General features: G+C 40.9%; 2 protein-coding genes and 1 long non-coding RNA gene across 7 annotated transcripts; 2 read left to right on the top strand and 1 right to left on the bottom strand.

Moving 5' to 3' along the window:
• Positions 1-728: 728 nt before the first annotated feature.
• Positions 729-6,970, top strand: e2f4 (E2F transcription factor 4). Its single transcript, XM_061282998.1, has 11 exons — positions 729-1,163; positions 2,280-2,389; positions 2,798-2,959; positions 3,310-3,353; positions 3,462-3,526; positions 3,610-3,777; positions 3,926-4,004; positions 4,194-4,340; positions 4,906-4,953; positions 5,045-5,089; positions 5,452-6,970. Exons 1-11 carry the CDS (start codon positions 999-1,001, stop codon positions 5,565-5,567), a joined length of 1,149 nt encoding a protein of 382 aa, XP_061138982.1. The 5' UTR covers positions 729-998; the 3' UTR covers positions 5,568-6,970.
• Positions 2,963-8,894, bottom strand: LOC133156917 (uncharacterized). The gene is made up of 4 exons (XR_009714911.1): positions 8,877-8,894; positions 8,651-8,765; positions 3,634-3,825; positions 2,963-3,524 (listed from the first exon to the last, which is right to left on the bottom strand). It is a non-coding gene; the product is annotated as an uncharacterized LOC133156917 (long non-coding RNA).
• On the top strand, positions 7,532-20,626 carry elmo3 (engulfment and cell motility 3). 5 transcript variants are annotated; one of them, XM_061282978.1, is made up of 22 exons: positions 7,532-7,810; positions 9,006-9,167; positions 10,732-10,838; positions 11,443-11,483; positions 11,575-11,647; positions 12,482-12,532; positions 12,655-12,824; positions 13,007-13,106; positions 13,178-13,329; positions 13,452-13,530; positions 13,978-14,028; positions 14,555-14,677; positions 15,191-15,313; positions 15,392-15,496; positions 15,592-15,700; positions 15,791-15,927; positions 18,736-18,899; positions 19,022-19,134; positions 19,216-19,320; positions 19,395-19,474; positions 19,628-19,708; positions 19,774-20,626. In XM_061282978.1, the coding sequence occupies exons 3-22, from the start codon at positions 10,761-10,763 to the stop codon at positions 19,984-19,986; spliced, it is 2,148 nt and encodes a 715-aa protein (XP_061138962.1). In that variant the 5' UTR covers positions 7,532-7,810; positions 9,006-9,167; positions 10,732-10,760; the 3' UTR covers positions 19,987-20,626. The 5 variants fall into 5 exon arrangements, with proteins under 5 accessions (XP_061138962.1, XP_061138961.1, XP_061138963.1 ...); XM_061282977.1 differs by lacking the exon at positions 9,006-9,167; XM_061282979.1 differs by lacking the exons at positions 7,532-7,810; positions 9,006-9,167 and adding an exon at positions 9,875-10,660.
• Positions 20,627-20,934: the final 308 nt, after the last annotated feature.

The following is a 20,934-nucleotide window of genomic DNA, read 5'->3' as shown; positions in this document are numbered from 1 at the left end:
TGCTCAAGGGGGACTAAAACATAGTTAAGAGTAGTTATAGCCAATCTCAGTGCCGTGGTAAACTAGTGTGCCGTTAGGAGTCATTGGGGTTTTTTTTGTCCTAAAAAGAAAAAAAAGTGGATTATTAACCACAAAAACACCGTTTGACACGCTCTCTCCACATTTTTCATCGGGTGTAAAAAGATACAATAAAACTATGTATCCACCTGTTGCCATTCACACGACAGCAGAATAAGTCATTGCTTCCTGCAGGTATATCAGCTTTTTGCTCAATTAAATTTCACAGCGAGTACGTCGATGACAGAACTTGTGATGCAAAATGGCTGCATTAGCGCAATAAATGTTGGGAAACACTAAAGGAATACATCTCATTGTGTTTAGTCGTGTATCTGGTATAGCGCTTTTTTCAAAAATTGAAAGATGAATAAAAATATAGAAAGATTACATCTACATTTAAAAAAAAATGATTGCAATCATCCGGCAATTTTCATGACTGCGCCTGCGCAGAAGTGTTTTCGTCAAGTTTGTTGCTTTAAGGGTCTATCTACAAATAGCAAAATACAGATCCTTGTTAAATTGATATTTCATCTACAGTAATGAAGTACCAACAAATATACTTGTTTAACTTTTAAATTTAGAACATATTTTATTTTTGAATTTACATAGGTTCCCACTATTAGGCTGTTGTGTGGGTTTGACATAACTAGCCATCGATACACGCTCCCTCCACTGGTTGAACAGTCCCGTCATACCTCGCGTGGCCAACGGCTCTCACAACCGAATGCTCGTTCAATGAATCGTTCACCTCGATTTTCACCCGTAGATTTGGCGTTTTTTTTTTTTTTTTAAATAACGCTCCGCCAGGAAAGAACGGCGAAACGCTCTTATGCCACGGACACCACCGTCGTTCAGTTTGGTTGACTAGGGTGGCGGAGCGTGCGTTCTTGGGCTCGCTTCCGAGGTTTTAGACAGGGGGACTTCGGCGCTGGTCCCGAGAGATGATGGAGCTAGAGTCGGCTAGTAACCGAGGAGAACTGGGCGCTGTGGGGGACCCGCTGCAGCCGCAGACACCGAGCAGGCATGAAAAGAGTCTGGGACTCCTCACCGCTAAGTTTGTAACTTTGCTGCAGGAGGCCAAGGACGGAGTACTGGATCTGAAAGCTGTAAGCATGCCAATCAGTCTTTGTTGTTAGCTAGCACATGTCATCGGGAGCTGCTTTCTGTCGTTAGGTTTCATGCACTTTTTGCTAGCCTGCCTGTTAGCATAGCCTAGCTTTCTGATTGTCTTGATTTGAATGCGCGCTAGCTGCATTGTCGTGTAAACATCCGGGTTACTTTTCGACGCAAACTCCAATGTGTTCACTTTTCACGAACGCGGCCCAATTGAAAGTTTGGGAGCAAAACTTGATCAACTTTGCCAGAATCCCCCCCCCCCCCCCCCCCCCCCCCGATTCCCAAGCGCACAAAGTGGGTCAGCCTTTGTCGCTGATATCTGAGCGAGTGCATGAACAATATAGCATGATTGATTCATACAACGACTGTTCTATTCAATTAAAGTGTTTTTTTTCCCTTCCTGCTTTAACTAGATCAACCTTTAATCCCCTGTCTGTATGAGCTAAACTTAAAGTAATATTAGTTGTACTAGGTTCATCTTGTTTTTTCTTTTTCAATTACTTCTCTGGTTCTTCTATATCAAACAAATTTGTTTTAGGTTCATTTACCTGACATGTTTCGGCGGAATCTTCCGCCTTCATCAGAGACACTCTGATGAAGGCGGAAGATTCCGCCGAAACATGTCAGGTAAATGAACCTAAAACAAATTTGTTTGATATAGAAGAACCAGAGAAGTAATTAAAGTAATATTACTGGCATTGTTCTTCACAAATTTATAATGCTGGTTTGCAGTCTTTTCTGTTAGTTTATTTCTTTCTATGTTGGGTTATTTCCGTGCCTAATCAGTTAAAAGATCGTATCAACTTCCCAGAGTTCTACAGTCAAACCACACAGGGGCTGTTATTCTCAAGTGCAACTCGACCACTATGAGGTTGCACCTGCAGGCAGCAGGCCAAGCATGGAGTTATCAGGACACAGACATACGCTGTGGTTATCATGCCATTATTATGCACTCAACTTGGCACAACACCTTGACTAGGAAGGAAGTTAACTAACAGTTATTCGTGTTGATTGAACACTGGTCTCTATGCCAACTCTTGGTTATGAGTTATCATATAAGTGTTACATCATTTTTAAAGGCATTTTTCCTTTGTTTTGTGACTCAGGCTGCGGACACATTGGCAGTGCGGCAGAAGCGGCGGATCTACGACATCACTAATGTGTTGGAGGGAATAGGACTGATAGAGAAAAAATCCAAGAACAGTATCCAGTGGAAGTAAGTGCACTTACTCTGTAGTTGTACCCACCAATGTTTGCTGTTTTGAGGTGATGCCCACTCAGATGACATCCTTCTTCTTCACTCAAGAAAATGTCCCACTCCGTTACAAATCACACAATTCTAGGGGGAAAGGAGGGTGGTTGTGCCGTCTCATTTAAATGATACTTAATAATGAATTTGTAGCCATGATGACTTGAGCAGTCATTCAGTTTTGCCAAATTGGCAGCTTTGGGACTATATTAGCCACTTCTTATAGTGATAAGCAACAAATCTAAGGTAGATGATCAGTTTGCACCAAAGGCATGGTCTGGGTGTAAATATATAAAAATAAGAAGAACAGATGTCTTCATGATTGAGTATCAAGAATTGACAACTGTACATGTCTGTTTTTGTTTTGTGTTTCAGGGGTGTAGGTCCAGGTTGTAATACCAGAGAGATAGCGGACAAGTTGATTGACCTGAAGACAGAACTTGATGATCTGGATGTCAGGGAACGTGAGCTGGACCAGCAGAGAGTCTGGGTGCAGCAGAGCATCAGGAATGTCACAGATGACTCCAGCAACAGCCCATATCCATTTTAGTGCATTTATCTGTCAAAATCCTGCTGCAAATTGCACACAAGCAAACACTCAATGCAAGCGGCACAGTTCAGCTAGCTTTGGCACGCTTTGGTTTGCTTTTGCGAAAGCCGCGACCGTCATGTTAATAGTTTGTGTCACAATCCAATAATGTTTAGTGTTTTTATTTTCTACCCTAACTTCAAAAAAGAAAAAAAGAAACAGAGGGTAGGCATGGAATGGGGAATGGTGGACAGGATTCACCCTGAACTATTCTGCTTGGTGGAAACATGGCTTTCTTAAGAATTTTGAACTCTGAAAATGTTTGTTCCTGACCAATTGACCCTTAACACACAAATACTATGGCATATGTAAAACATGAGGACCTCTGTGGAGCATTCAAAGGTATTTCTTTTTGTTGAACTCAGTCTCCTTTATCCTGTTCTGTCAATCCACCTTGATCTGATTGATGATTTCAGATGTTCCTCCGCTTATCACTCACTGCTTCCACAGGTGACACCCTTCTAGCAATACGAGCCCCCATTGGCACTCAGCTAGAAGTGCCCAGACCAGAATCTGTAAGTACAGTGCACATCACAGTTACCTCTGTCCGCCTTCTGCTCGTCTGTATTTTTTTCTGACCGTGCATGTCTAAATGCAGGTTATGAATGGACAAAAGAAATACCAGATCCGTTTGAAAAGTTCTTCTGGCCCCATTGAGGTTTTACTGGTTAATAAGGACCCGTCCAGCGCCTCTCCAGTTGTTTTGCCTGTCCCTCCTCCAGATGATGTACTTCAGAGCCTCCCAGCACCGTCGCCCTCCTCCCAGGTCCAGATGTCAGCTTTGCTATTAGTCTCACATGTTTTGGTCTGTTAACTGTGGACAAAGATAAAACCAAAACTCTTGTGTTTGTGTAATGAAAATTGTATGGCTCGACTTGACTTTCTTTTTAACACTTCTCAACTGCTCTCCATAGGCTACAAGAGCAGCTCCAGAACCAGCGAAAACCAGTCCATCCACCACGTTAGCCAATAGCCAGCCAACCTCAGTTACAGGTCGGCAAGAAAGTCCCCAATTTGTCTTTTACGTCATCTGTCCATCGCGTCTGCTGCTGTGCTGATTTTTTTGGGGTGGGGGTGTATGTAAAAAGCCCAAAAGTGTATTTCTATTCAATTTTGATCTATTTGTGACATTTTGCTTCTATCACATACAGTAACATGTTCACGTGACCCGCTTTGTTTCAGAAATGAAAAGCACCACGCCACTCTCTCCAACCCCAGAGGCTCCCGCTGCCATTACTCAGCAACTTCAATCCTCCGCCTCCTTGGATGGGTCTGCGTCGTCTTCTGCGTCTGCAGCGTTTGAACCAATAAAGTCAGACCCGTCTGAACGTGAGTATGCTTATGTGGTCATGTTTTAGTTTGTAGAGTTTGGTGCTCCGCTGAAACCAAACAAGTCATAGTGAACTATCGCTTGACAATTCTGATTAAAAAAAAAAGCAAACGTAATGGGCAGACGTTTTTTTTTACTATATATAATGTTAAAAAATGCACAATGAGTACCTAGCAGTACACTTTGGACTTGTTTTAGCTGGCCTGGGGCTTTAGTCATATGGCAGGAACATAGGATCAATTTCATTGAGCAGTCAATTTTGTTACAAACATGAAGCAGAAGTTGAAACAAAGATGTTTATATATGTTTTATATAATTTATAAGCTACGTTATTGTTTGAAAACCGTTGGCAACTATGTGTCATGCTGTCATTTTTCAATATCAGGAAAAGCATGCTATATGAAAATGTCGGTGTTTGTTTTCAACCTTCTGTGTCAGCTGTATTGCAGACAATAGTGTTACGTTTAATTCCTTAGTGTTTCACAAATGTATGATAACAGCGTCCTTTTTACAATGCAGGCTTCAGTAAAAAATGTGTTGCTCTATTTTTAATGATTTCTACAGTGCTGGACTTTCCCAAAGAACTTTCGGAAATGTTTGATCCGACAAAAGGTAAATAAAAATGTCTGCCAAATCTCTGCAATGTGAAAGTAACCTTTAGAGAAAATGCACTTGCATACAGTATCCATTCTTTATTTTGCAGAGATCATGAGTGGAGATTTGTTGGAAGACTTGATGTCATCAGAAGGTGAGACAAAGAAAAATTAAAAAAGAAAATAGCAACTTTAAGGGGTAAGGGGTGGCATTGGGATTGAGCCCTAAGTGTTGACCACACACCATTGATGCAAGTCGTAAATATTGAACACGTTTAACGTTGACGGCCCGACCTTTTTGTGAACAGATGAAAAATCACTCTCGCATAACTAGCACCGCAACATAATCAGTCAAGGTATTCTTCTAAAAATTTCCAATTACTGACTTTCATCAGGATGGTAGAGAAATGCACTAAATTAGCCTGATTAGCAGCATGTGTTACCGCGCTTAAGTCAAATTGTATTATTTCCTTGTGTGGCTTGGCCTTATATATTTCTCTTCCCGTTCTGCCTTTAGTGTTCTCGCCGCTTCTGCGTCTGTCGCCTCCACCAAGTGACCATGACTACATATACAACTTGGATGAGACAGAAGGCCTGTGTGACCTCTTTGATGTCCCCATTTTAAACCTCTGACCCAAAGACGGCCATCGCAGTGGAGAACCCCCTCCAAGTTAATGCCGCCCTAACTCTCTTCATGTTCCGTGAAGGTGAGCGTGAAACAACGCAAACCAAATCCGAGCGTTGACAAGACTCCTTTGAATGCGGATTTCAACCTGAGCTCAGTAGCGCCGCTTTAGCCACATGAGGAAAACACTGGCATGATGAAAATTTTCAGCTTTTCCAAGAATCTGAACAACTGAAAAAGTCTATTTTTGGATTGTTGCTTATATGTGTTACATCGCTACATGTACTTGCAAATGAATGTGTGCAGCCTTTACGCCTGTGTGCATAATATGCGAGATTTTTTTATTAAGTCCAGTGTCTTCATGAGGGGAAAAAAAAAAAGAAATTTCCTATCAGGTCCAGAGTCATGACAACTTAACGGAGAGCAGCCTTTATCACCTACCAGCTGCTCACACATGGCTCGACTCAGTCCAAACGCAGCTGGTTATATATGCACTATCTTTGTGTACATACAGAATATATATTTTGTCTTAGCAGGACAGCGTCCCAGTTTATTGTCTAACGAGCAAAATTTGTAGTGCAGAGAAATAGTGGACAAGTACAGCTATCAGACTCAAAAGTAAACAAAGGTTTTTTAATCGATATAAATGTAAAAATGTGAGGTTTTTATTTTTAATAACCACACTGTAAAATTGTATCACTGAATCCTGTTGCCGTTTCCCTGAGTTCACTATAAAGGCAAATGTGCAAAGGACCAAAAAAGTAATACCGTGGTAAGAGGAATGTTAACGTTTGACAGATTTTATTCTTTTGACATTTGTTTTTCCTTTTAGGTAGTTGAACAATACGGTGTGTTTTTAAAGAATTTGGATGTTTTCTTTTTTTCTCTTAAACTATCTTGCTCGAGTTAATACACTTGAACTTGACATGCTTTATTTTCAAAGTCCTTGAAAGTTATATTATTTATATGTAACATAAGAGATTTGGCAAATACCAATGTACTCCCCTCTGCCAATTTTTTTTTATGATTTGCCTTGCAGCTTTGTCTAGTAATTGTCATGTATTTTGTTCAGTTGGATGTAAAAAGCATGCTTCTTTTTTAACGCAATGAGGTACTGTTTTATTTTTAGTTCATCATTTATGCTCATCATAAAGTAAGTAGATGCACATTTGTTTGTTTTTTTTACTCCTTTTGAGATGATCCCATTGTCCTTTTCACCTTTTGTACAGTACATGTACATGGAGCAGATCCACTGTTACTGTTTGACAAATTTAATCATTTTACATGTATTCTGTCAAATCCCTTGTGTATTTTTATTTCCCCAAACACTGCACATATGCTAAATAGAATAGAGTTTTGTTTTTGGAGGGGGGCGTCTGCTAGCTACATTAAAGGATTGTTGTGATGTTCACTCATTCAATTTATTTTACTGGACCCGTCTATTATCTATATATTTGATTTATTTCACTTAAAAGTAGCTAGAAGTGATTATCAGTTTTTCCGGCATGGGTTTGGTAGGCGTTTAATGATTTTCCCATGAACACCTCAGGGGGGCAGCTGGTTCACGTCTACGCACGCATTTTGTCATTTAGCAAAATACAAACAACATTCTAAAGTGGTAGAATGGACAACATTTAACTAAGATGTCAAGTTTGAGCAGATATTCCTTCTGAACTCTTGGATTTGTATCCCTCGGGTTTTAGGGGGAAAATGTCCTGCAGAATCTGTTTCGAAGATGAATTTGAAAAGACGTTCCTGTGTTTCTTTTCAAATTACATTCATCCAATGTTTATTTGTTGTCATTCGCACTATAAATCCCAAGAGGTTTTCAGGGTGTGAGTCCAAATATATACAAATTGCATGCTTTATGTTAAAAACAATCGGTGAAACTGCGAATCGTGACCCTTTTAATCCACATTACAAAATATCATAAATGTTGGCTTTATTTTGAAATTACCCAATCGGAATCGGTGTATCAAAATCTGTTAACTTTTCGACTGGAAAATCTTTGCCCGAGTATTTAACTAACCCGGAACTTTAAATTAATCTAACTATTCAAGAAATCACATCTCGTTGTTCTGGACCTGTTTTGAACGCAGTTCAGCAAGTTATCTTTGAGTAGTGACTTTTTCAAGCCTGACTTGACTTTGCCTCTTCTGCGTGGAGAACAGATCGCAGCAAATGTCCCTCGCTGCGAGGGCAACGGTTCCTACGGGAGAGAAACCCACTACAACTTACATTTTCTAATCAGGTAGGACGCGACGCATTATCTTTATTTTCATGCACTTCCTCCAACAAAGCTGTGTTATGATTTATTATATACGCGTATGACTAACGGCGTGATCCGTTTATGGACGTTTTCTTTTCGGTTTTCCTTCCCCCCCCCCAAAAAAAAAATTAACGGACACGGGAAAAGATACACTTTTGAGTTGACTGAAGTAGGCGGCTATAGATGGGTAAAACCCCATATAATAAACAACTACCGCTTCTGGATTAAGTGTTCTCTGTCTGCATCATTGTATTATCTGTTTACTTCACATGTGACATTATTTTGCATTCATATTTTTTAGTTGTGTTTTTGTGTGGTGGTAGTCTGTCAGATTACACTGTTGGGTATCTGAGAGTCCCCCTCCTCTCTACACAGTACACGGAGGTGATGGGTTGGGGGGCTTTAAGACACACTTGTCCATAAGCAAACAAAAGGTCTAAAAGGAATTACTTGTGGCATTGGGCTTAACAAAGCCAACTGGCCGTGGATGAACACACAATCACTGAGAGATGCCGAACATGTCATTTTACATTTAATGCCCCCCAGAGTAGGTTACATAGGAGCTGTCCTAAAGTCTAATCTGGTGTCTGATGACGCTGCTACAAATTAGCCACAAACCTGGTATAATCCCTTGATGACCTAAATAATATTTTTTCTTGAAATAAGATCATTTAAAAAATTTAAACTTTAAAAAAAATCCTCAGGCTTTCTTTACAGTATGATGAAACATTTGACAATGGTTATGATTTATTTTCCAAAATGCTCTCAATAATTTTTTTATCAGCACTCAAATGTGACCAAAATAAAATAAATGCTACTCACCAGCAACGTTTGCTGAGCTTCGTTTGATTTGCAATCAAGCATCAGTTTATCCTTAGCCGAAGGCACGCACTTGCATGAACATGTAAGGACAGGCAGGCCAAGTGTGCTTCATCATCTGATGGAGGAACATATTATTCAGCTTTGGGAACATTTACTCTTTTGCAGGAACATTTGCTCTACTTTAGCATCAACACTGTACTGCCAAAGGAATAATGATTCGACTTACCCATCCAATTATTGTGTTCAAGGCTGCGGGAAAATGAGTTGTAGATTAGTCACAGGGCACGATCATCAATCATATTCATATATTGTGTATATATATGTAATTTAATTATACATGCATATTATGTTGCAGGAACAGTTGTTTCTTTCTGGTGCTGGGACATTCACTTTTGTCTATTGAAGCAGCATTTCAGCGTCGTACAAGCCATATTTGAAGGTTTCAGTGCTTGTGGAGGCTGCTGATACGAGTCAATGATACTTAAGGCAAACAAAAGCTGACATTTTTTCTTCCTCAGTAAGTAGTTGGTGCTATGTTAATCCAGGAACAATAATGTTTTTGTGAGTTTATTTATGATTTTAGAATTGCTGATTCCATGTTTTGTTTTTGTATTTTTTGTTTTTTTTAGAAAATACCATCGGTGACCACTTTTTAGATTGCTACTTTGATAGCATAGCCCCAGTTTTCCCCTTTTTGAGACGAGTCATACTCATAAATTGCTCCAGAAGAATCTCACATTCTTATAAAATCTCTTCCGGATTATGGCAGGAGTTTTTTTGCCGTGAGCTGACCTTTTGTTGCGACTGCACATTTAAGTTTCTCAACACCCAGGTTGTCCTCACTACACAGTCAATGTGATCCAAAACAAACATGCTGCAATTGATTAAACTGCAGCGACTCTTCAGGACTATTTCAGAAGTTGCCTCAGGATAAGTGAAGTGAACCCGGCAAAGACATGGGGTTTGTTTTGACAGGAGCTGCAATAAACTGAGAGGGAGCTTTCTTTTCCAGAAGGGAGTCGTGGTATGTGAACTATCCCAGAGATCGCGCACAGGGCGGGGTCCATTCATCATTCTTAACACAAGCAGACACAAGTTTGAACTCCTCCGAGTCGCCGTGACCTCATGAGCATGTAGAAGAATTTGCATTGGACGTACTGAGAGTGAAGGATAAGGGAGTTGGGGAGGGTGGGGGCTGTTGTCAGAGGGAACAACTGCTTCATCTGTCCCTGCAGGGAGTGCTGTCTGAAGGTTGAGGAGGAAGTGTGTATCGTGAGTGTGTGACTAAGTCCACACAGCGTATGCACAAACAGTTGAAAGCATGGTTACTTTTACGCCGTGCACCGCCAATGCATGATGAAAGAGGAACATACTACTGGTTTATATTGAAAATGATAGGTGCTTGAAGCTCTGTGAGTCATTCGAGAAGTAACGGGGCTTTTTTCTTTAAGAGAAACTAGCTGAGCATGGTTGCTTTCAGTTTAGCCCATTTCGCCATTGTATTTTTTTTTTCAACATTAATGATTTCCCAATGGCCCTGCCCTGGATTGGCATCTTGCTTTGCCACCACGTTACTTATCGCCGAACTGGCAGGCAAATTTCATAAATGTAATAAAATCAGCACATTCTTGCTCCCCCCCCCTAATATTTTTAATTGTATCCACTTACATCAATCAAGCTCTTTTGAGACACTGCAGACATTCTTTTCTGTGACAGGTTAACAGTCTTTAATCATTTGCCAGAATCGGAATAAGAATGCATTGACACATTGTCACAACTCGGAATGAACTTAATGCATATTCTTACTGTAAACCGTTTAACAGTCTTTGGAAAACTGGCCATCACACATTTAGAAAGCAGAAATGATGATGTTAGTTCCTCGCTTGAACAGCTTCCAGCTTGTATGTATGTCAAAGCCTCAGAGGTCACCGATTTGAGTGTGGGCCTGATCATTATGTGCCTTTTTTTTCCCCTGTCTTGAGGTACTCTTGAATAAATTCTACATCTTTGGTAAGATGAAAAGTTGTGCAGGTCATGTGTCCCTCTCTGCGCTTTGTTTCATGTGACGTTTTTTCCAACAGTCAGCGTGGTGGAATTCAATGGTGCCAAAATGCCGCAGCAAAAAGACATTGTGAAGATTGCAATCCAGATGCCAGGGGCCTACCCCCAGCTCATACGACTAGACCAGGTAATACACACACTCTCTATACACCATTAAATGCTGTTATTTATAATAAATAGTTCAATGTTGCATTTAATTTTCAACCATATAGAATATGGCAAATATCATTTAAAAAGTTTGGGGCATTATCTATTATTGGTGCATCGATAAGTGTCAATTTTCATTAGGGGCGTTCGTACTTTCCAATACGTGACCAGGACCCGATCAGTGAAACTTCTCCTAAGGACCGGGCTGTCTCTCTCCCTCCATATGTGACCGACCGGTCGGCGCATGGTGGCTGCCACTAATAACAGAGCAGCCACGGGGCGTACCGCACACTCTGACAGCGTTTTGACTGCTTGACCGCACTTCTGGCCACTAATAGCAGGATAGCTTGAGTGTCAGACATGGTAGAGGTCTGACTTGTGTTTACATCCACACAAGTCACTTTGGGCGCAATTGTTCAGAATGTACCAGACAACGCCGTGCTGCCTGCTACTGTATGAGCAGCGTGTCGTTACCGAGACGTGCGTTTTCATTGTCGTAGCAGGGTCAACGCTAATGGAAGTTAGCATATATGTGATCTGTAGTACAGGATGTGACCGTCAGCCATTTTCTTGTCTCTGAGCAGAAGAAGCCTCTATCCGCTGTTATAAAGGAAGTCTGTGATGGGTAAGTCTGTCCGTGAACCATCTCTTTTCCTGTATTTTATCAGCATTTTGAGTACATTCTAATCACAAGCGTGTGTGTTCTGCATGGGTAGCTGGAATCTCCCAGGTCATGAAAACTATGCGCTTCAGTATGCTGACGGAGTGCAGACGTACATCACCGAATCGGTGAGTGAGTAGTCCAATGATGGACTCTGAGTCAGGCCTTAGACATTCATTTGCGTTAAAACAAGAATACAGTCTCAAGATGTTGAAGGGTACGTCATCCTTACTTTGTTTGCTGTTTTGTTTTGATATTACTGCTAAATCTAAGTGCTGTCTATATCAGAAGAAAAATAGCTATAAATACAAACAGCTCCACTTGTACCACTATAAGACACACGTGTTATAGCTTTTTTTTTTTCACACAAATCCACTCCACACCACACAATCAGCACATATTACTTAAAAAAAAATCTCATTATGCCTCAAAAATGCCGACTACGTTAGGAACACTATATGAACAAGTACTGTGAGACATTACAATCATTTGTTGTTTGTTTTAAACTTAAATCTCATGACAATTTGCTAAAGTTTCTGCTTTTGACTGGAAACATTTTGGAGGAAGGCTCTTTTGTTGCAGCATGACTATGCTCCAACACACACAGTCATTTCCATAAATGTGTGCTTGGCTAAGTATATTGTGGAATAAATTGACCGGCCCCATCAAACGCGTTTAAGATGAACGACAACAGAGAAAGACAAGTTCTTCTGGAAAAATAGCCCAAAAAATAAAAAAACATATCCACATTCCAACACTCTAAATCTTTTGGAAAGCATTTCCTGTCGTGTAGTCTCTGGTAAACTGAAGATGTTTGTCCATATGGTCAAACAGTTAGGTGCTCCTTCATGTAGGTGAGTCAGCTGTGCGTGGGCTTTTATGTTGGATTCACATTGTTAGCTCGTAGCCAAAGTGTGCTTTCGTGTTTCACCAAAGTTTTTGTTTGTGGGTCTTGTTTTTAGAACCGTCTGGACATTAAGAACGGCTGCATTCTACGTCTAACCAAGGCCCCGGTGAGTCTGTACTCACGCTCCTCTTTATTACTACTCCACATATTGTGGATGCAAGCCTGAAAATTGTGGAGCATGCTGGGAGAACATTTTTACTCAGTGAGTTTTTTTATTTGGGAATGTAGGGGCGCTGTGCGGAGGACTTGTTTAAGGGCATCCAAAGTATGGACCTGGGAGTGCGCTGCGATTCGTTGAAGCAACTCGCCAGCGTTTCCACGGACGTGACGTTTGCGCAGGAGTTCATCAGCCGGGATGGACACCTCTTACTGGTCAAGATAGTGGAAGACTCCAGCGAGTCAGTTCTCTCTGTTTTGTGTGCACATGCCCATTTTCCCACACTGGCTTATACAGCTAAAATGCCTGTTTTGAATATTACCGTATACATTTGATATGGTCCAACATGGCTTACCAGTGAGTCAATTGTGCTTGTTCTTTTTTTATTTACATGTACTCCTTTTCCTCGTATACATGTTTCAGGAGTGCTCTGATCATGACCCACACCCTAACAGCCTTTATGGAGCTAATGGATCACGGCATTGTGTCCTGGGAAAACCTCTCGTCAATCTTTGTTGAGAAGGTGCCGCGGTTTAGCTCCCCTATGTGTTCCATTTGCTCCTGTTTGTTGTTTTAACCAATTTGTCCATTCAGATCGCCTGCTTTGTCAACGCCAAGGTGGCCGACGCGTCCATCCAGCAGGTGTGCTTAGACATCCTGGAGAGCATGGTCCTCAGCAGCCACAGCCTCTTCATGCAAGTCAAACAAGTAGTGACCATGGAGAGGCTCATTGCGCACCTCCAGATGTGAGTAACCTGACACTGGTGTTGTCATGTTTCTGCTTGTGAGGGCAAACTTTTTTGTCTATCCAATATTATCTTTTCTGGTTACAAATGTGGAACGTCACTTTGTGTGTTTCTTCTACCAGGACTAATCAGCAGATTCAGACCAAAGCTATGGCTCTACTTATGGCTCTGTTGCAGACAGCTGGAGACGCAGACAGACAGGTGCTGATTTGGTTCTTCTCAGCGTTTGAGTGTACCATGTGTGCAACTTTCACCAGGCAGACTGCTATTGTCTCTCAGAGTCACAATCTAGCAGGCACTGTAGTGAGCAGGGCAGCACCTCTTAGTGTGACGGCTCATCTTACACTTCCTGTAGACAGGCGAGTCATTCACTGCCTCTGCTCCTTCTCGGCTTCTCTCTGTGTGTCGGTAACACTTTGCTCATTCAACTGCCTGTCTCCTATTCTCTCCAACTTGTTGTGTTATACACACACACACACACACTCACGCACACAATTCAACCCTTCATATTCCAGAAGAGGATTTAATCACAGAGATCACAGTTTGATCATGTCGAGTACATTTTTAGGTTTCTATCTCACTATCGTCTCCCAGTGTTAGAAACATATTAATACAACAACGTTTTCTTTGTGTACTTTTGTTTTCCAGGAAATGTTTGCATACCTGAATAAGAAGAATCTCCGTCAGTACATTTACAAGGTAACATTTGATAATAGTCAGAATCTGGCAAAATGTTGACATTCAGTAACAGGCTCTTTTATACAATCATTCCAAAGTCCCCATACTGATAATTCTGAAAGCTTTTAATATTTTCTTACATATTTTAACGTCTACTGGGGGTTTTAGGTCTTTAAAGTCAGTTCAGCTTTTTCGGGTGACAAATGGCTTGCACTTATTTGTGCAGCCACGTAAGAATACAAGACTCAGTTGTTGCCATACTTTCTATTAACACATAAAGTATGATTATTCATTCTTTATTTTCGTAAGACTCTAACATACGACTTGCACGTTTACAATTTATTTTCAAAGCACATCAGTATATATTTGCGTACGTGTATATTTGATTCAAATTGTCATGAGAGCGACACAAATACTCTATAATATAGAGTCTATATGATCGTTCTGTATATATACAATACATGTATAATCCGATGAATTCCAAATTCCTGTATTACTGTTACATTATGAAAAGTAAGATGATTGTGAAAATGACTTGTTGTTCCAGAACATCATCCACAGTTCAAGTTCAGTTCAGGATGAAATGGCCCACTACCTCTATGTCCTACAGTCAGTGACTTTGAATCATCTGGAGCCGCGAATGAGGACGCCACTGGACTGTTACAGCCAGGTGAGTCCCATGGACACCATTTATAGATTAGAAGAAAAAGTATTATGGATTATGACACTGGTTTCCCATTTATATTTTATACACCACCGTGATGGATGTAGCTGAAGTGGAGACTTTCCACTATAATATAGGAAGTTCCACAAAAATATGTACCATTTAAAAATTGAAGTCCTTTTATGCAGGGAATGTTTGTTACATATTTCTGGCAAATTTAACCATGCAGTATTTTTTTATGTCAATGACCAAATTCATTAATTTTACACGTTGTTTATGATTGTTATTTAATGAATTTATGGAAATGTTATAGTTATGTGATTACTAGATTGTGAGTGTTTAAGGTCACTATGACTTAGCAAAGCACATGGTTGATCATGAACACTACCATCTATCATGACAAAACATCACTCTCATTTGTCTGATATAAAATCATTCATTTAAACACTACGTTTTCTCCAAATCAGTTGTCTTCCTCTCACCTTGTTTGAAATATGTAAGTTTGGATCTGTTATTCAGGAACAAAGAGACATCCTTCACGGTCTGCGGCAGGCCGCCTTCGAAACGGAGAGCGAGAACAATCTGAGTCATGAGAGGAGACGTTCACTTTGCGCCAAAGAGTTCAAGAAGTTGGGCTTCTCTGTAAGTGGCAGCCCTGAAATGTGGAAGTGGTCCTCTGCTGGTCACTCTAATTATCTTTCCCATGTAATACCTATCCAGAACAATAGTAATCCTGGTCAGGACTTGGTGAGAACGCCTCCTGGTCTTTTAGCTTTGGACACCATGTTCTATTTTGCTGCACGCAATCCTGACGCTTACAGCAGGGTGAGTATGATTTTGTTACCCATCACATTTTTTGTCATCAAGTATTTGTTTGACGTTGTGGCCTGACATGAAATCATACTACATCCCTCTGTAAGTTTGTTCTGGAGAACAGCAGCAGGGAGGACAAGCATGAGTGTCCTTTTGCTCGGAGCAGCATCCAGCTCACACTCATCTTGTGCGAAATCCTTCGTATAGGCGAAGCCCGTGAGTCTGCCAGCACTCCTGCATAGCTTTCGCCGTGAAAAAATGATGATCCCTAACCCTAACGGTCCACCAATGTTTTTGTTCTTGCAGCCTCGGAGACGGGCTCAGACTACCACCCCATCTTCTTCAGTCAGGACCGGCTGCTGGAGGAGCTTTTCTGTGTGTGCATCCAGCTGCTCAACAAGACCTGGAAGGAGATGAGAGCCACACAGGAGGACTTTGACAAGGTGCACTTGATAGTTGAGAGTCCATAGATGTCAGCTGTTGACACTCTTGTCTTTTGTAAATAAGGGCAGTGTCTAGTTTTGGTATTACGATTTTTGCACATATCAGATTATTCTCACCAAAAATGGAAATTAGAACCTTGATACAATATGTGCAACCCTCTTTTTATGCTCTCCTTCACTCACTCACTCACTCACTCACTCACTCACTCACTCACTCACTCACTCACTCACTCACTCACTCACTCACTCACTCACTCACTCACTCACTCACTCACTCACTCAAATGGACCTTACAAGCCCTTTGTCATGCTTTGACACTGGTGGAGGTTGGGAGCAAGTTTGAAGCAGCGGGGGCTTGTCTACAAGAGATATTGGTCATCTGTCTGTTCAAATCATCCTCAAAGGCAAAGCGGCTGTGCTTTTGTCCTCATCTCCATATCCACATCATCTACAGCCGCCCTGTTCCCACCAAGTGTTCCCAAGACGTCCATAAAACTCAGTGACCCTTTCACCTTTTTAGGAGCGGGCCACAAGGCTGCAGGTCTGGCTTTTTGTTTTTGCCCACAGCTCTCAACGCAGGGGGCTTTGGGGCAAACACAAAGGGGCATTAGGTGGACAAAGGGAAGCGTGGAGGGCGGCAGCAACAGAGGGAGAAGGAAATGAGGAAAACAAAGCATTTGAGCATCAGCAGTAATTACACAACAAGGGAGGGAATGTCAAACACTGGAAACATAATATGAGAGGGCAGGACACAAATTAGAGAAAAACACCATTGCTGGTGCTGGCATATTTCAACTTAGTTTTCAATTTAGTACTCATTATTTAGTTGATAAAATGCTACGTGTGTCTGGCAATGAGCGTAACTGGATTAACTGCGGAAAAGTGGAAAAAAGGTGGACCTAATAATCCAAGAATGCAAAATTGCAACAGGTTCAAGCAGAATGAGCAACATTAGTGTATGTTGCAACTGTGCAATAAGTAGTGTATGTATACACACAGATATGAATGCTTTCATGAATACGGGTATATTCCAGACTGAATTTGAACAACGAAAATAGTCAGCGACAACGTGTGTAGAAAACAAAAATGCATAGAGTAGCCTGTTTTCATTGTCAACTTTTTGTACTGCACATAAACACCAGCAATGTCAAGGTACATACAGAATATTGCATAATAGTATATAATATATGCAGGTGTAGAAAAAAATGCTGCAAGAATAGGCAGCAGCATTTTATCCATCAATCAATTTTCCAGTAAAAATAACATACGTCAATAAATACTTAATTTAATGCATTGAAGCGATAACGAGAATAACATAATATGCATACAATATACTGTATGCAGTTGTTAATGTGGATCAAAAGCAGTAAAAATAGGCAATGATATCAGATAATAAAACTTGTAACAAATTATTATATTTAAAGCTGTTGCATGCAGGATTCTATCCCTCCTCTACTGTAACATTTATTACACGTGTTTGAACATTGGAGCACATGTTGAAGATGTTTTAGGGAAAGAGAGATAGCTGCCAGTCATGACTCCAATTGGCCAACAGGGCTGCATGGTTGTGAGGGGGTGGACCCTTGCATGTGTGTGGAGAGTATCAGGGTGTGTGTTTACAAAATAGCCACCCAAGCAGGCCTAAGCGACTCTGCTGAGGCCATGTAGAGGATCACGGACGGCCTGTCTCCACACACATTCAAGTTTGGAATTGGAAGAGTTGCTAGGTTAAGAGTAACAATGGAGGTAAGAAGGATCTGTGTTGTTTGTTAAAACTAACAATTACGGTCTGTATATAGGTTATACAAGCTTAAAACTTGATTCTGTGCGTTAAAGGTGACATGGTGAGGTTATTTCGGTCACTGCGTATACAATATACTACTGCCAGACGGGCAAACTGCAACCCGGACGGCAATTCAAAAGCTTCTTCTTTGTATATGCAATGTTAATAAATTGTGCTAGGCAGCTGACTGTCACGATCCGCTTTAGTGAATGATCGTTCACAATCAGTTCAATTGGATGTGAACCGGAATGTGGTAGTCAAAGTCAAAGTCAGCTTTATTGTCAATCTCTCCACATGTCACAACACACAAAGAGACCGAAATTACGTTTTTCTCTATCCCACGGTGACGAGACACATAACACGATAGACATACATGTACGCGACACAATATAAAAACAAGAAGGCAAAAATTCTAACAATCAATAGGAAGAGTGATGAATAAATAATAAATAAACAGATAGGTCAGCGGAGTGAAGCACAACAAAGTTGCCCAGCTCATCCATATACAATATCACCCCGTCTCTATTTAAAGCCTACATGTTAAACACAAGTAGGCGCTCACCTGTACACTGGAGAGTTCCAGAACGATAATAAGTCTTATGCTGATCACGCAAACTGGCCTGTTTAGATTGTAACCAAGATGCTGCTAATAAAATGACTTTAAATAACACTCTGAATGTTAATGGCTGTCTGCTCATCATGACTTAAAGAACATTATTTAGAATTGAATCACTGAGTAATAATTCAGTAAGTAAGAGTTATTGATTATTCTGATTGTACGTGGCCAATGGCTGTGAAGTAGGTTAATGAAAGGTATTGATTGGCAGTTGTTTGGGGAAATTGCTTTGGGGGAAGTCAACCAGCTGGCTGTTAACTTGTGACCTTACATCAAAAGTATAGCACTGTTTGTATTCATTCATTCATTCATCCATTACTGTTTTAAAAATGAAACCTTGCCTCCAATGTCCAAAAAAGTCTGAATTTCGATGAAATAACGAGCTCCTTCTTACTTGGATTGTAAATAGGTGATGCAGGTGGTGAGGGAGCAGATCACACGCACGTTGTCCACCAAGCCGACCTCGCTGGACCTCTTCAAGAACAAAGTGAACGCGCTCAACTACAGCGAGATCCTCAAACTGCGCCAGACGGAGCGACTGCACCAGGAAGAGACGCTGGCTCCGCCCGTACTGTGAGTGGAATGACGAGCATGGTGCAACTTCACAAAAGGGGAAAAAATAAAAGATTTTTCTAATACTATACTTAAAGCATACCCAAGTAGAAACATACCTAGCTGTGTGTGTTTCTTTGCAGTGAACTGAAGGAACGTCTGAAGCCAGAGCTGCTTGAGTTGATCCGCCAGCAAAGACTCAACAGGCTTTGTCAGGGGACCATGTTTAGAAAGATCAGCAGCCGACGCAGACAAGGTGAGTGAGACACACAAGCACTCAAGAGAGAAGACTTGAGTTCTTCCTGCAAATATTCATGTCATTGGCTGTTGCCAACAGATAAACTGTGGTACTGTCGTCTGTCGCCCAATCACAAAATGCTGCACTACGGCGACGTGGAGGAAGATTCGGACACTCCACCCATTGAAACACTGCAAGAAAAGAGTGAGTTGCGTGGAAGACGAGTATTGCAAAGTGATTGAGCAATAAGATACTGATGACCTGTGCTTGATGTTCAGTCCCAGTGGCAGACATTAAAAATCTGCTGGTAGGCAAAGAGTGTCCTCACATGAAGGACAATAAAGGCAAACAGAACAAGGTGAGCCGCTCGTTGTTATGTCGGTGGAAATAAAAAGTCTACACAATGTTTGTTATATTTGTAATGTAAATTGTGTGCCTTGGCTAAATAAACAAACACTTGCAGCAGTGTAGTGTGCACGAGGTCTCACTGTTCTGCGTGTGTTGCACACAGGAGGTGCTGGACCTGGCGTTTAGCATCACCTACGATGTGGAGGAGTACAGCCTCAACTTCATCGCCCCCTCAAGGACTGATGTAAGACCAGCTCATTAAGATCCACGTCATCATAGGATGTCCACTAAATAGACTGTATGTGTCAGTTCTGCCTGTGGACAGATGGACTGAGCGTCCTCCTGGGCAGGGACATGAGCAGCGAATCCATGCGCAGCGAGCTGGACATCCTCCTGTCCATGGAGATTAAGCTCCGCCTACTGGATTTGGAGAACATCCCCATCCCAGAGAACGCACCAGTCGTCCCCAAAGCGCCGAGCAACTACAACTTCTGCTATGACTTCAGTCAAACTGAGCAATAGGGGAAAACGCTCAGATGGGTGCCTGTGTAAATATGCAGTGTGTGTTTTTGTGTGATAGAAAAGTATGTTGTGTGTGAGGCTCTGACTTACACGTTTATTGTAAATGTTCAGAAGCTCCTGCTGTTGCTGTGCTCATTTTGAACATCCACTTGCTTGACTGAACCTCACAATTTGAAGTGCAATTTCACTTTTTGTTAATTAATCTGTTCCAAAGAATCATACTCAACAAAATGAATGAAAATCGTACTTGTTTTGTGGAAAGGTGAAAACTGACTCTTAATCTTTTTATACAGTACAGAAGAACCACTAAAGAAAATGTACAATACATTTTTTAAATACTGTTGTTTTTTGGGGGATAATTATGGGCCCCCTGTTTGTAATATTGGGTGTTGGTGAGCATTTTACATTTTCTGTCCCTTAAAGAAAAGCAAATATTTTTCCATTTTAACAAGATGTAAATCCAATTCGCCTGTTTTGCTACAACTTGCGGTACATTTGATCATAATAATCATAATCAAGTCTTGGGCAATGCTCAGCATAAATAAATAAGTAGGTACTCTACTGTGTCCAAATCACTTCCTGTGAAGCATGTAAAATCTTTTCAAAATCATGCAAATAAATGTGTATTTTTGTGATAGAACATGAAGGTTTTGGTTCTGAAAGTTTGTAAGCAATGTAATTTTTGTGACCGTGTTTTATTTATAAAAACATTTTATATAAGAGTCAGTTCTGGTGCATTTTACAGTTTAAGAGTTCAACACAATTCAACACCAACAAAAGTGACTGACTAATTAGAACAGGAAGTTCCATAGATAGTGATTTATACCAAATTATATTTTAGATAAAATTATATTACAGGAACTAATGTAGGAGTAGGAAGGTTCTAGCCACTTTGTTTCCTGTTTCATGCCATCTTTATCCTTTAGACCAGTGCTTCTCAAATAGTGG

This window comes from Syngnathus typhle, linkage group LG7, assembly GCF_033458585.1.
Source record: "Syngnathus typhle isolate RoL2023-S1 ecotype Sweden linkage group LG7, RoL_Styp_1.0, whole genome shotgun sequence".
NCBI lineage: Eukaryota > Metazoa > Chordata > Actinopteri > Syngnathiformes > Syngnathidae > Syngnathus > Syngnathus typhle.
This window is presented reverse-complemented; position numbering and strand designations above follow the sequence as displayed.